Source organism: Curcuma longa, unplaced genomic scaffold, assembly GCF_044706935.1.
Source record: "Curcuma longa cultivar G26 ecotype Majalengka, Jawa Barat unplaced genomic scaffold, ITB_CL_G26_1.1 utg2646_np1212_2152390_RagTag, whole genome shotgun sequence".
NCBI classification, from domain to species: domain Eukaryota; kingdom Viridiplantae; phylum Streptophyta; class Magnoliopsida; order Zingiberales; family Zingiberaceae; genus Curcuma; species Curcuma longa.
The window spans coordinates 953,102-968,355 of record NW_027435599.1 but is presented as its reverse complement, the minus strand read 5'-3'; the positions used below and the strand labels follow the sequence as shown (position 1 = coordinate 968,355).

General features: G+C 34.7%; 1 protein-coding gene across 1 annotated transcript; it reads left to right on the top strand.

Moving 5' to 3' along the window:
- Positions 1–649: 649 nt before the first annotated feature.
- LOC141820096 (signal peptide peptidase-like 2) lies at positions 650–13,820 on the top strand. Its single transcript, XM_074707378.1, has 7 exons — positions 650–745; positions 5,392–5,573; positions 5,676–5,753; positions 5,851–6,007; positions 13,489–13,542; positions 13,621–13,713; positions 13,806–13,820. The coding sequence occupies exons 1-7, from the start codon at positions 650–652 to the stop codon at positions 13,818–13,820; spliced, it is 675 nt and encodes a 224-aa protein (XP_074563479.1).
- Positions 13,821–15,254: the final 1,434 nt, after the last annotated feature.

Here is a 15,254-nt window from a genome sequence, read left to right as displayed (position 1 = left end):
CGGTCCTTCAGACCAACCCAGACTTCACTTGGTGCTTCGACTCTGCCAAGACTTCCACATGATCCTCCAAATTAGGACTTTCCCTTTGCTTAGCCTACAACTAAGACTTTCCCTTGCCTAGCTTCACTCACTAGGACTTCCCTTGCCCGATCGTCCAGATTAGGACTTCCACTGACTAATCTAACCGACTAGGACTTCTCACTAGTCATCTGACTATACTTCGTTCACTTCCACACATCCAAACATCAAGTCCTATTTGGATCAACCCTTGGTCAAACTGACCAGACTTAGGTATATTGTTAAACATCGAAATCCTATGAAAGATCTAGTGCTTCTTGCACCAACACAAATAAGTCAGCTGAATCGGATATTTGACAAATAAGTAAGATAAGTCCTAAAGAGGTTTTTTTAGATCGGAAGGTAGTGAGAACGTGCCCCATCTGGGATAAATCACCTAGGTGATAGTCCAACTTAGAAACTAACTTGGAGTTTCAAGTCGAAATCAGATAGTTTAAGTGTCAGAATAATTTATGTATATATATATATATATTATTTATTTCTAACTCTATTTTTGCAGACCTATCGTTTTTATTGTTGTGCTAACTTTGTTTTATAGAAAATAAAATCTTCAAGGTTTGATTGATCGAACATGGAGGTTCAGTTAACTGATCAAGAATCCATATGCATCTTACCATCAATATGTGTAGCTATTAAGCAACAATTGTTTAGCCCAGTGGTAAATGAGGTAGATCGGGAGGACTTTTGGCAAAAGGTTGATGGTTCATATTCATATAATGACAATATTGAGAGAGGTTTAACTTTGTCGCTCTTGCCTTGAATAAGAATTGTTTTACATTTAATATTTCATGTGGACACCTCATGGTAAAAAAATTGTAAATATTAAAATTTTAGATGAATAATTTCAAGTCAAACTAGGGTAATGTCTTCATAAAGATACACATAAAATAAAGCATAGAATTTGCATCATCTTGCTTGATCTAGAGTTATCTACGTTCATGGATGGGTGCTTCTTATATTTTCCATAGTTTGGAATCTTGCACTATGATGGATAACATGGTTATAACGTATCATTCCAATAATTTTTAAAACTTAATACTACTTAATACAAATCTACATTGGGTCCAAGGTTTAAAATTTCAAACCATGTCAAAATTTTAATTTATAATCGGAACGATATAGTTTCGGTACTGTATCGTCCTATACCAATACAATTTCGATATATTTTTAAATATAAATATATTAATTAAATTTTTTATTAATATTTGATTATTATAAAGGTCATAGGTTCGAGTCTCAAAAATTATCTCTTACAAAATAGGATAAGACTGCGTGCAATAAATTCTTCCTCGGAATCCGTATTGACGGCAATTTCATGCACCAGGTTGCCCTTTTATAGATATTTATTAAGTAAAAATTAATTTAAGATTAGTTAAAATTTATTAAGTAGACATGGCAGGATCAAATAAATTAAAAAAAATTATTTTGATCGATTTAAAATTAAATTAAATTTATATATATAATAATTTAATTGATAGTAGTATATTTCATAAGGTTAGAAATTATATTATATTTAGTTTTTTATATTTTTTTCTAACAATATGTTTTCTCCATTTTAATGGGATTTATTTTTTTTACTTATCTTGTGGATAGATAGAAGGGAAAAATTATCTATCTTTTAAGAGGAATTTTTTTTCATCGATAGATAGAGGTAAAAAATTAATTATTATTAAAAAGGCAAAGAGGTTTTTCCTATCTTTGTTTACCTTGTGGACAGATGGGAGAAAAAAATTAATGAATCAAGGAGAAAAAATTAAATGAAAAAAATAAGGGAAGGAATTTAAATTAATGGATAGAAATGCATAATATAAATAAATTAATTAAAAAATAAAAATAGAAATGAAAATAAATAAATTTATAAAAAAAACTTGAAGGTAGCCATGACCTTGTGGTTGCCTCCACGACGCCGCGAGGAGGTTGTGGTTGTCTTCATGACCTCTTTGTGGACGCCATGAGGTCCACCTTGACACCTTTCCAGTCCGCGAGCTGAACAAAAACTTCTGCTCGTACTAATCGGTATAGCACGGTAATTGAATCTATGGTTGTGTCACTGTGTCAATCATGTCAATGAGTATCTGTCATGCCAACTATTTACACCCCTTAGCATGATATAACACTGCTTATGTATTGTTATTTTTTTGTTTGCAACTTGTCTTCGTACAAAATAATATCAAAATTATACCAATTTCAAATAGAATACAAAGTCTAAATTTAATATATAGTCGTCTTATTTTATTTTCCTTCATATCCTTCCTTCTTCCATTTTTAATTCACCACTAATACCATAAATTAGAACATCTACACAATACTGAAACACCAAAGACCAAAATTCCGTCATGGTTTGAGATTTTGATCGAAAAATTATTGTGGCTATAGCAATAGAAGGAGGATATAAAGCTCTGAGAGATCAAGATGAAGAAGTATTAAAGATAGCAAGATGGACTAAAAAGTAAAACAATGGATAGTGAATTGAAAGGCACAAGGTCTTTTGATGAACACTCCCTTTATAAGGCATAAATAAGATTAGAAAATACAAAAGTGAAAAACAATTGATGAAGAAGTTTATAAAATTACATGAGGGCACATTCAGTGCCAAATTTTCCAAGAGAGATCTCTTAAGAACACAACTGAATACACTCAAGATTAGAAGATGAAGCCATTGCTCAAATGCACAAAAGATTGATAGAGTTAATAAATAACTTAATGAGCATCCAAGAAGAAATAATAAATACGACTACATTCTAGAATGCATTGAATGGATTTCCAGGACTCCAAAATGGGCCTCAATTGTTTATGCATTTTTAAGGAACCTTGAAGTGGGCATTATAAAAGAACTCTTCTCAATAATGGAGAGTTGTTTGAACGTCAGAATATACATATTGAGAAGCAAGAGAAACAAGTCAAAGGAAAGACACTGCTTTTGTAGCACAAAACGAAGAAAATAGGAGCATGTCTTCATCCTCTTCATTGCTATCCGGATCACCATCATCATGATTATCTGAGTGATGAAGAATCATAAGTGGCACACATATTGAAGAGTCTTTAGGAAAAATAAGAAATCAAGTAGAAGTGAGATTAAGAGAATTAAAGTGAAGAAGAACAAGTAGGAGAAAAGAGGGTAGTTTGGTATTTCAATTGCAATAAAAAAGGGCACATTAAAGAAAATTGTCAAAAATAGAAAAAAGCCAACCAGAAGGGAGAAGATAAAGAAAAAGTAGAAGAGAAGGAAAAAAAACCAATGGCCATTAAGGGCAACTTGGGATAACACATCCACATCCAAAGAGAAACAAGAGCATTTACATATAAGAAAATGCAATCTAGCACTAATGGCCATTCATGATGGTGCTTCTCCATAAGAAAAAGAACAAGAATAGGTTTGAAAGTAAATACAATCTAACACTCATGGTTATTCATAATGGTGTCTTTTCAAGTGATGAGGGAGATTCAAGCACTTGCCAAGGGGAACATTGCACAACATGAATGATGAGATAAACTCTTCTTTAGTAGATAAATTGTTAGATATCATAGGTAGTTTCACCAACTTAAAAGGAAATGCCAAAAGCAAGAACAAACATTTAAAGAGGTTAGTTTCTACTTTAAAAGATAAGATTAGCTTATTTCCACCACTATGAGATGAATCACATGTACATGATTGACTTCAGATTAAGAATTTAGTTGAAAATGATGATTTAAAGAAATCATTAACAAGTTTGTTTGTGGCTCAAAGAGTTTAAACATCATAATTGAGAGTCAAAGGATAAACTATAACAAGATTGGGTTGACATACAAGTCAAAATCCAAAGAAAATACATATTCATCAATTATAGTTAAGGCCAACCAAAACCTACGAATGTAATAAGTGACCTTCTTGGAGTAAACTCAAAAAGGCCAACAACATCAAATATCTTTGAGGTCAACTTCTAAGTGTTCATAAGCTATGTTCCAGATTTATCTAGAAGGCAAACTAGGGGGAAAGGCCGTTTACCTCCAGGATTAATTGGGCGAAGCATAGACATTTGGATTATCAAAAAAAAGGACAACAACATCCTTAAAAAGTGGATTCGCAGGAGGTATTTAGTAAACTTAGTGGAGAGTCTCATATATTGGTTTACTAAATCGTCTACCTCTTTTTAAAGTAGATTAGGGATGCTTACATCATTTACCTCTTGCTAAAGTAGATTATGGGATGCTAGCAATTGGGGACAATGGTTAATTTATATGATAGTTGATACAATATTTAAAGTCTAGTGTTAAATAATATGATTCATATATGTCTGTAATTGTATGAAATAGACAATTGGGGACTTATATGTTATATATGCTTGAATCATTGATAATTTATATGATAGGCTAACTTATGTTGCATGATTGACTTATATTTAGTTTTCCATCTGCATAGTCACATAGAAAACATTGACCTTAGACATCTCACAATAAATTTTAGAAATAATGTATCTAAGTATTGAGACACTTAGATGATAAGTAAAATGGTAGAATGTTATTTTAGCTCATGATGTTTGTTATAATGCATTTAATTGGACCAAAAATATCAAATTGTGAATTAATGATGACAATAATCAACCATACTTATGTAGTTGATCATGTAAACTTAGTTCAAAATGATCATGGTTGAAAATTTTCCCATGAACAACATCATTAAGTTTTATGACTGAGTTTTAAAAAATTATCAAATACATCATAGATTTATTTAAATTACCTATTTATATTTTAAACACATTTTATCCAGTGATATGTAGTGCCAAATTTATAAAAATAAACAATTTGTAATTAGAAGAGCATATGTTACATGCTAAAAAATTAATCTTTTTAATCATTTTGAATTTTGTGGTAAAATCCTAAAATATGCAACATTTATATACAAAACTATTTTTCCTAGGTAAAATTTACCTAGTTATATGTGTATACAAAATTTCATGAATTTTAAAATTTTGCGGAACTTTTAATGATTTTTCAAAGCTGGACTACTAAATGTTTCAATGTTCAATTTACTGCATTATGGAAATCCAGTAAACTATATGAAGCCATTCAATCAACCAAAATAAGAAAATCAGTCCTTTTAACATTTTGTACCCTTTTTAATGGGGGTTTGACGATCCTCCATGGTTTAAAATTTTGTACTGTACCGGAAGGCACAGGTGAAACATATTGTTTTACTTGCCGACCGGCATGGCACTGACACTGAAAACAAACTCTTTTTATTTGCTGTGCATACATATTTGATTTATCTGTCTCAGCATATTGTTCGTTTTTACAGAAAATGTGCATAAACTATATTGCTTATGTTATCAACAGGGTCATAGTAATGCTGACACAAACAGAGAATCTAGTGAGAAGGAAACTATAGAAATAAAAGAAGTGGGAGCCTTGGGTTTTATTGTAGTAGCATCAGCATTTCTGGTGTTACTCTTCTTCTTCATGTCCACAGGGTTTGTGATGCTGCTAAATGTAATGTTTGCCATAGCTGGTTCACAGGTATATATGGGATATTAATGCAGCCATATCACTGCGTTGTGATTTGGTGCAATATTGTCAATTATAGCTAGATAAGTCGCTAGCTTTCCAATTATTTAATTTACATATTTCAACCCTGATATCTGTTTTGAAGTTTATGTGTATCAGGGACTGCATGCCTGTCTTGTTTCACTAATCTCAAGGTACTTTAAGGATCAGAACTCACAGTTGGTTGCACAGAATTATCTTTAACATGCTTTGTTTTGTAAGCTTAAAATCTTGTATTGTATTATCGTGCAGAATGTTCAAAGGGTGCAAGCAGATGAAAGTAAATATTCCTCTTTTGGGGGATGTTACGATTCTTGCTATTGTGCTCCTGCCATTGTGCATAGTCTTTTCTATTCTTTGGGTAGTAAATCGACATTCACCACAGGCATGGGTTGGCCAAGATATTCTTGTAAGATAACTACTACTATTTTACTAGTATTGACTTCCACAAAAAGTAGGGAAATGACATGTGGTTCATAGGAAATTAACTCATTTTAAGTTGCAAATTGATTTCTCACCTGCTATATGGATTTCCGAAAGGACAAAATAAATCAATAGAAAACCAAATAATCCTGTTTTTAATCAAGTGCTTCTCCTTTAATATTTTTGCCTATCTTCCTCGTTAAATACTAGGGTAACACTTGCAAGTACTTTTTTTTTTCTTATCAATAGGAAAGAGATGCAGGATCCAAGCCCATAGATAATGGGGCAAAAATTAAAAGGGTATTCACTTTTACAGAATCATTAAAGGAGCCACCCTTTTTGAGTTATCATCAAATGAGTGTCCAAGATGTCCCACCTAATTGTCTACAAAATTTGTCTTTCTCAACCAGCTGCACCTTCACTTGCCCTCTAAAAATATTAAACAGGTTGTTTAATTGGTCTAATGTGCACAGTTAAGCAAGCTCATGTAGTTTTGGTTAAAACTGCTCATTTTTAAATTTAAAACATATGTAAACAATTAAAATTACAATAAAAAATAGAAACAAAGTGATATAGATTATTATGAAATTTTAAAATTGTAAGGTGAATTATAAATTAAAGAATTATTAAAAATGCATGTGTTTTTTTTTTTAACTTAGAGTAAGTTAGGACCATATAATAGATTTGTTCAAAACTACTATAAGAATCTAAATTGATCTTATTTCACAACAAGCACTCTATGTTTCTTGAACCCTAAGAAGTCATTATATGTCTTTCTTTTCTAATTTTGGGCATTTTAAGTCTATGTAACAAATTTAGTCAAAATTCTATATGAACCTAGTTTAGATTAGTTCATAACAAAAAAACTCTTATGCCTTCTTATATGTCTTCTTTTTCAAATTTAGGCTAGTTTAGGACTTTGTAGAATTTTTGGCCAAAAAAATTATTACATGAATCTAAAATGGTCTAAATTCACAAACAAGCACTCTTATATGTTCCCTAAAGCTTATGAAATTGTTATATGCCTTTTTTCCTAATCTTGAATATTTTTGGTCTATGTAATAGTTTTGACCATGCCTACTACGTAGACCTAAATTTATCTAATCCATAAACAAGCACTCTTATGTGCTCCCTGTAATATATGAAATTGTTATATGTATTTTTTTCCAATTTTGAACATTTTAGATTTATGTAATAGTTTTGTTCAAAATTACTAAATGAATTCAAACCAATTTAAATTTATAAATAAGTACTCCTATGCGTCTACTTGGATGTTATGGAGTCATTATATGCCTTTTTCAATTTTGAACATTTTAGATCCATGTAACAATTTTGACGAAATTGCTACATGGTCTTGAAGGAAGTAAAAAAAAAAGAATTACATAAGTGAAGGCCAAAATCTATTTATTTTGAATTTCTTTAAGGTTTATAATGTAAAGGCACTTGTGAATGAATGATGACTTTAAAAATATATACATGAAAATAGAAAAGAAACAAAAACAGAGATTCCTAGAGAAGAACAATAATGAAGATAAAAGTAGAAAGGAAAGGAGCTATTAACGGTACGGAGATGAAGAGACATTTGCAGGGAGAAGAAAGGGTACATTGGTATACCAAAGTTAAAGGATTGTAGTAATATTAGCACATTCCTTGATGGATTAGGTGGGACATAAGCTAGAAGAGAACCAATATAATTTTGTTTACGTAAGTGGCGAAGGTAGTTTAGAAGGATATGTTTGGTAAAAAGCATAAAGTGGGATGCTCTTGTTAGGACAAGATTGAGTAAGTGAATAGCGTATGCACTCGCAAACACAAATTTCTAACTACTCGTTCTATAGATCTATCAAGGTTACACAAGTTAGCATAGTGGTATAAAAACCATACAAGCATATACCATTCAACACACATGACTTATATGTGGTTTACTAGTACCTCCGAACTCCTATGCCACAATCTATGATCCGTTAGTGGATTACTCCTAGAAAGTCACTACCTTTTTCCTTCTTACTTAACTATTGAGGTGCAGAAATGTCTTAGAAGATCAAGATTACAAGTGAAAGGAATGCCATAGCGGTTTTCCAATTCTATTTCGCCAACGTTGAAGCATCCCCGAAGCCCTTCTTTTATAACCTTCGAAACCTCTTGCTGTAATTTGATCTACGACTAGTTTGTACCATCAATCGATAGCTTTACTTGATTCGACCATTGTTGAGCTCCAATAGCTCTTTCTACTTTCTATCCTTGGCATCAACTAATTAGAACTTTACCATTAGTTGATTGATGTGCCGCTAGTTGCCTGATCGTCTGAAATAAATATTTTGTTCGTTGCCTTGCCTCAGTCGACTACTTCATCATTCAAATAGATTTCATATCAGTTGATTGGTTGGACTCTAAACCTTGAATCTTTGGCATTTTGGATTTCCCCATTCCATTAGTTGACATGACTCTCTATTATCAGCTAATTTGAAATCCAATTACGACCAATTTTAAGGCCGAGTTTGCCTACGTTTAGTTCTGCCCCAACCCCATCTGTACAAGCCACTCATCTCTTACAGCTCACCATGTAATTTTACCACTCATAGCTTTTCACAGCTTGACTTTACCCCTCGGCTATCTTGTGTCAGATTACTTTTTCCCTCGGATGCACATGACCCCTCATCTCCTCCACGTTATCCTTTGTCTTCATCTACGTAGTTTGCCTCCATCATCTATAGTCGTCACTCCTCATTGCTTCTCATTCTGTGATCCCTCAGTCGTCTCATGCAACCCTTTTTGATCTCTTCAGCTCTCGAGCTATCGAGCCTCTAATTTGGCCAAGTAATCGTTCTAAAGTTGCTCCAACACCACCTCAATGCTTCTCATTTTGTGGCCCCTCGCATGTTCCATACCATCCTTTACCAATCTCTATGCACCTCTAAGTCATTGAGTGAGCCACCTTGGCCATGCCAAATCATTATCCACAATCATCACTCAACCTCGTTGAGCACAAGCTCTCCAACCTCTATGTGTGTTCTTGTAAGTCTCTGCACACCAAAACACACATGTCAAAAAACAAAAGTTAAATTTAAACCCTTTGCCCAAACATAAAAAATCCAAGGTCGCAGCTAATCATTTGGGGCATAATTGCACCAACAATTCTATGACGTCTTTTTAATAATAATGCAAAGATACCCCTTTAATGATAATCTTAAAAAGATACACACTTTTAATGTTTGCCCTAGATGATTTTGTTATAGTAGCAAAGTATGATTTATTAATTATAGCATGCTCAAATCTTTATATTCGATTGTAGATCAACAATGACAATGTTTTTAGTATTATGCACTTTTGCAATTAAAGATGACAAAATAGATAGAGGTGCCAATGTGTTGTTGCACAGATTCAACTTTGTTAGGAACCATACTAAGCCAACTATGGCTTGTTCCATTTCTGGTCGTGTCAAATGGCTAAGGTCAAAACCACTCAAGCCCGCATGCCCTATTATATTGATTTAATATGTTTTTAAATTTGTTAAAAAATGTAAAATAATAAAAAAAATTAATTAGGCTTAATACTTACATCAAGTTTGGTACAACATTTTAAAAAAATTATCAAGTTTGGTACAACTTGTTCATCATAGTTGAATATTGCATGTGTGCCTTTATCTTGTAGGTAGTTCTCAGTATTTAACCAAACCTTCATATTGAGGCACATCTCTAAACTTTATTCAGTCAGGTGACTAGTTACGTGCACTACAATAGCCCTTATCTTACTTAAGATATGGGAAATGTTAGTACATCATCAACTATAGATATTAAGATAGAAGAGACTCCACTTTTTTTCCACTTAGTCTGACACATCTATCCTCATAATTTTCAATTAACTTCCTATCTCTCACCTCAGGTGTCTCCACAGCCATTGGCATAACATAAAACTCGTAATGGCCATGCGACAATTTCTTCAATATCTATTGAACATGATTCATTGATATAAACAAAGTACTCCCTAATAAACACTACCAAGATTACACAATCATAATATAACAAAAGTAAACTTTATTTGTAAAGGAAAACCATATAAGTTTTTTCACATGTTGTGAAACATAAACAAAATGTAACAAGGTCCAAAAAAATATAAATATAAAGTTCTACAACATAACAATGTTAAAGGATTTACAAGTGAAATCCCAAAACATCTCAAAAATCACATAAAGTATGTCACTAGAGAAATCCTAGAAAATCTAACTCCAACCTACCAAGGAATTAGATACTCTCTCCTTGAAGCCTTGTAGTGGTAACTGTTATTGTTCTAGGTTATCTATTAAGTCAAAGGTCTTATATGCATGTCATAATATCTTCAATACATCCATAGCAAGTGTCTCAACATCCAAAGTAATTTGTTTAGTGTTGTGTTATGTATTATGTTCACTAGATCCTAACATAAGGTACCTTAAGTATCTATTTAATGTGTTATCTTCATTCGGTATCAAAACTATAAAATAATATGGAATCTTGCTTTATTACAAGAGATAAACCCCTATTTATACACGAATATAGAGACCTATTCTAGGAGAATTATTCTATAAAAAAGAGAAACGGAATATTTATCCCTAACAGAATATTTATTCCTAAATATTCTAACACTCCCCCTCAAGCTGGAGAATATAAATCATATGTACCCAGCTTGTTACATATGTAGTTAATTCGAGGATCTCTCAGTGACTTGGTGAATATATCTGCTAGTTGATCTTGTGAGTTAACAAAACTAATAGATATTTCACTAGATATTACTTTTTCTCTGACAAAGTGACAGTCGACTTCAATATGCTTTGTCCTCTCATGAAAATTGGATTCGAGGCAATATGCATGGCGGCTTGATTGTCACATATAAGTGACATTTGTGTAACCTCTCCAAATCTTAGCTCTTGAAGCAATTGTTTGAGCCATTAAGCTCTTGACTGGCTATGGTTATAGTTCGATATTCTGCCTTTGCACTGGATCTTGCCACAACATTCTACTTTTTGCTTTTCCAAGAACTAAGGTTATCTCCGACAAATATACAAAAACCTGAAGTAGATTTCCTATCAATGGGAGATCCTATCCAATCTGCATCAGAATAGCTTATGACTCGAGTATGTCCTTTGTCTCCGTACAAAAAATCTTTTCCTGGAGCACCTCTGATATATCGGATAATGCGTGTCATAACATCTCAATGTCTCTTTGAGAAACTGCTAACTTGCTGCCATTACTAGAAGAGGGCAGCAGAGAAGAGAAGTGGTTGATGTTGCTGCTTCTGTTGAGAAGAGAGGAGGCGCGGACAAGCAGAAGAAGACGGCGCGATCCTTGCGTCGTGATCTGAAATCCAGACACCCTAGCCGCGTAAGGAAGACGTGCTTCTCATCGCGTCGAGGAAGACGTGCTACTCGTCGCGTTGAGGAAGACGCGCGACCAGGAGAAGAAGATAGCGCGATCCTTGCGTCGCGATCTGAAATCCAGAGACCCTAGCCGCGTGAGGAAGACGTGCTGCTCGTCGCGTCGAGGAAGACGCACGACGAGGAAGCCACTACGATTGCTGTGTTGCAACGAGGAAAACGCACGACGAGGAAAGCGACAGAGGAGAAAAAAACACAAGCTTCGCCTTCACGCGGAGGGAGAGATCACCCTCCTGTTATTGCAGAAGGCGATGCGTCGCTGCAGCAGGAGGAAGACGTGCTGCTCGTGGCGTCGAGGAAGACGCTCGACGAGGAAGCCGCTGCGATTGCTACGTCGCAACGAGGAAAACGTGCGACGAGGAAGGCGGCGTAGGAGAAAAAAACACGAGCTTTGCCTTCGCGCGGAGGGAGCGATCGCCCTCCTGTTGCTGCAGAAGGCGATGTGTCGTTGCGGCAGGAGACGCACTGCTTCCAGTGATCCCGGTTCCTCTGCTCATGGGAGAGGAGACGCCACGCTAACGCAGGGATGCAGCACAGGAATCTCGTCACGTCGAGGAAGACGTGCGACGTGGCTTCCTGTGCTCAGGCTCGGGATCAGGAGAAGGAGGAGATACCTCAGAAGGGAGAGCCCCGACGGTTTCGCGCACGACGGAGAGCATGACCGGAGGAGGCGGCAGAGGCGTTCGGATTTGCAGTCGGCCAAAAGAGAAAGACTCGGTCGCTGCTAACGGAGGAGGCGGCGCGTTGCTTGCTGGGAAGAAGAAGCGAAGGTGGCGCCGCGACGTAGCTCTAGAGAAGAAGCGAAGGTGGCGCTGTGACATAGCTTTCCTTGGTCGGCGACGCTCTGGAGGGGGAGGCGCCGCGAGACAGGGAGGAAGAGACGCGCGCGTGTGCTCGTGTTTTTCCGAGACACGATGAACATGCGCGCGGTGGAAAGGGAAGAGGCGAAAGAGAAAAGGAAAAATCTAATTTGGTGGCTCTAAATGGAAAACCTAAACCGGAGGGAGGAAAACCCAAACCTAACCGGGCTCTGATACCGACCGCGAGACAGGGTTGATCTCTCGCGGTTGGTAAAGACGGCGAACAGAAATGCACGCGAGGAAAACACGTGGCGAACAGAGAGAGAGAAGGAAGAGGATTGGTTTTGGTGGATAACCCTAAACCTAGCCTCGCTCTGATACCATGTAAAATAATATGGAATCTTGCTTTATTACAAGAGATAAACCCCTATTTATACACGAATATAGAGACCTATTTTAGGAGAATTATTCTATAAAAAAAAGAAACGAAATATTTATCCCTAACAGAATATTTATTCCTAAATATTCTAACAAAAACTATTTGCAATATAAAGCATAGTATACAACCAAATAAGCAAACTATCATATAATGGTCTATTTATAGCATATGAATATCTCAATGAGGATATACTAAAATGTAATTACATAAAATAACCTATGGCATGTCAATTAATATGGTGTATTTACAAGGAATCTGTTGTAACCAAACAAGTCAATATTAACAAGGAAAACAAAAAAAGAGTGAACAAGGTAACATCGACACTATCACCAACTCAATTCAACCTACAACTTCACATCTGAGAAAAACCACCAACATTGACAAATACCTCAACCTCACATATAACATTGAACTACCATCTTAACTCTCCACTCAGACACACATTTCCTATCACTCGAATCCTTTCATTTCAGGCTTATGGTCTTCTTTTTCTTTTTTTAAAAAAAGAATCAATGGTGAATTCTTGAAATCTGCAATTCAGGAATGTTCTTTGGATACTTAGATGATGATTCAAAGTTTTGGACTAAGCCTATTTACTTAACTACTCTGCTGTGCTATCTTGAGCTTGAAATGAACTATAGGAATAATTTTTATTCATGGTTTAATCTCATAAATTACACAAAATACAACTAAAAAAGTAGTGATGTCTGCTGCATTAGATTAATTATTTTCCTTCCATGTGCTTCAGGATGGTCTGATTCTTTTTTTTTCCTGCTTTGTCTTACTTCAATTGAAAACCTTCTTTGTAATTCATTCAGGGAATATGCTTAATGATAACAGTGTTGCGTGTTCTCCAGTTACCAAATATCAAGGTAAGTAGGTAACTCGAAAGACAAAAACATATTTCACCTAACATATTTCTTAATATAAGGTTTTACTCTTGTATTCAGGTGGCATCAGTTCTTCTTTGTTGTGCTTTTTGTTATGACATATTCTGGGTTTTCATCTCACCTCTCATATTTCATGAAAGTGTTATGATTGCCGTAAGTTATTATCTTGTCTCTCTTAACTTCATTTCTGCATAATATTTTAGTATGTTAAGTATTGATCTTATTGTCATCATCATATAAAACAGGTTCATTTAAATTGATATTAAGGATGCATTATTTAAATTCATTTATTATAAGCCATGAGTTTGTTTATTTTGTATCCACTAATAGCAAAAGGCTTGGTCAACGTCTAAAGTTTGAAAAATAGAATATCTTAATCTTGATTCCTTATTAAACAAAATTGAGGATTGTTTCCATTTTTAGTCAAGAATTTTAGTAATTTACCTTGGAGTAAACTGGTTTTTTGAAAACTAATCTTTACATTGGATGTGATATGAACATAGTGATTAAAACTAGTCAACACATTGGGCTTTATTTGAACAAAATGTACTGAAAATTTTATGATCAAGTATTAATGTCTAATGTATTCAAGATAATTGTCAAATTTCCAATATGCCACACCCAAGTTCTATTTTTTCCCAAACCACACACCCTCACCCTGGCTTGTAAATGCTAAAAGGCACATGCTCCCTCACCTTCTCTTTTTCCATATCCAGGAGACCACCATCAATTTGTTTTGAGGCAAAACACCTTGATAGACTAAATGAAATGCAAACAACAAACGTATGTGCATGATATTAGAAATTTTCCAATATAATTTCCAAATTCTTAAATCTTCATAGGGTAATCCTTTTGCCAATATTTGTGCAATCTATTCTTTTTATCAAACATAGAGAATTTTTGTGATGCCAACTTCAAGCTTCTCGTTTATGAAATGCATGCCAATTACACATACTTAGTTCAATCATGTTTGAAAAATTCGATGCAACCCTGATTGTTCCCTTATTATCCCAACACAATTAAATGTTACTTCCTTCTCAATTTCAAGTCATCCAAGATTATCCTACTAAGTGTTCATAAATGTCAAGTTCCCTTGCTCTGAACTCAACCTCCAGATTTACAGCTTCTGTGATGACCATGAATGCATTTTCTGTCTAAATTTGACGACAAGTCAACCATAAAGTGTTGGCCTGTTGTGATTGTGCCATGATGTGTTCCACATCACTTATGTTGATCGCTTCTTGATATCTCCACAAAAGGTTGACTCTATGGCATTTACCCACCTTGAAGCCTACTCACCAGTTCAACAAATCCTCCCCTTGGCATTGTTTCCCTTTTCACGTGATCCTCACCATGGTGCAATCTGTAAATTTCCTCACTACTAGATGCAACAAATTTCACATCAGATTTATTGAATCTTCTGAATTTGTTAATTTAGTAAAGTTGCAAAAGTTCTCATCAATTCAGAATGATGGCAAATTTCTTTACTACCTGTTTGAAGCCTCCTACCTTGGATCTTTCCAGCCTTTTAGTTCTCCATGATAATTACCATAGAGAAGTTGAATGGTAAAGACTATTCTTTATAGGTTAAGTGATTCAAGTTTGGTTCATGGGCCAACATAAATAGGAACATCTCACCACCCATGATTCTGAGATAAAATGACTCCTAAATATCTTACGTTGCAATTTCTCCT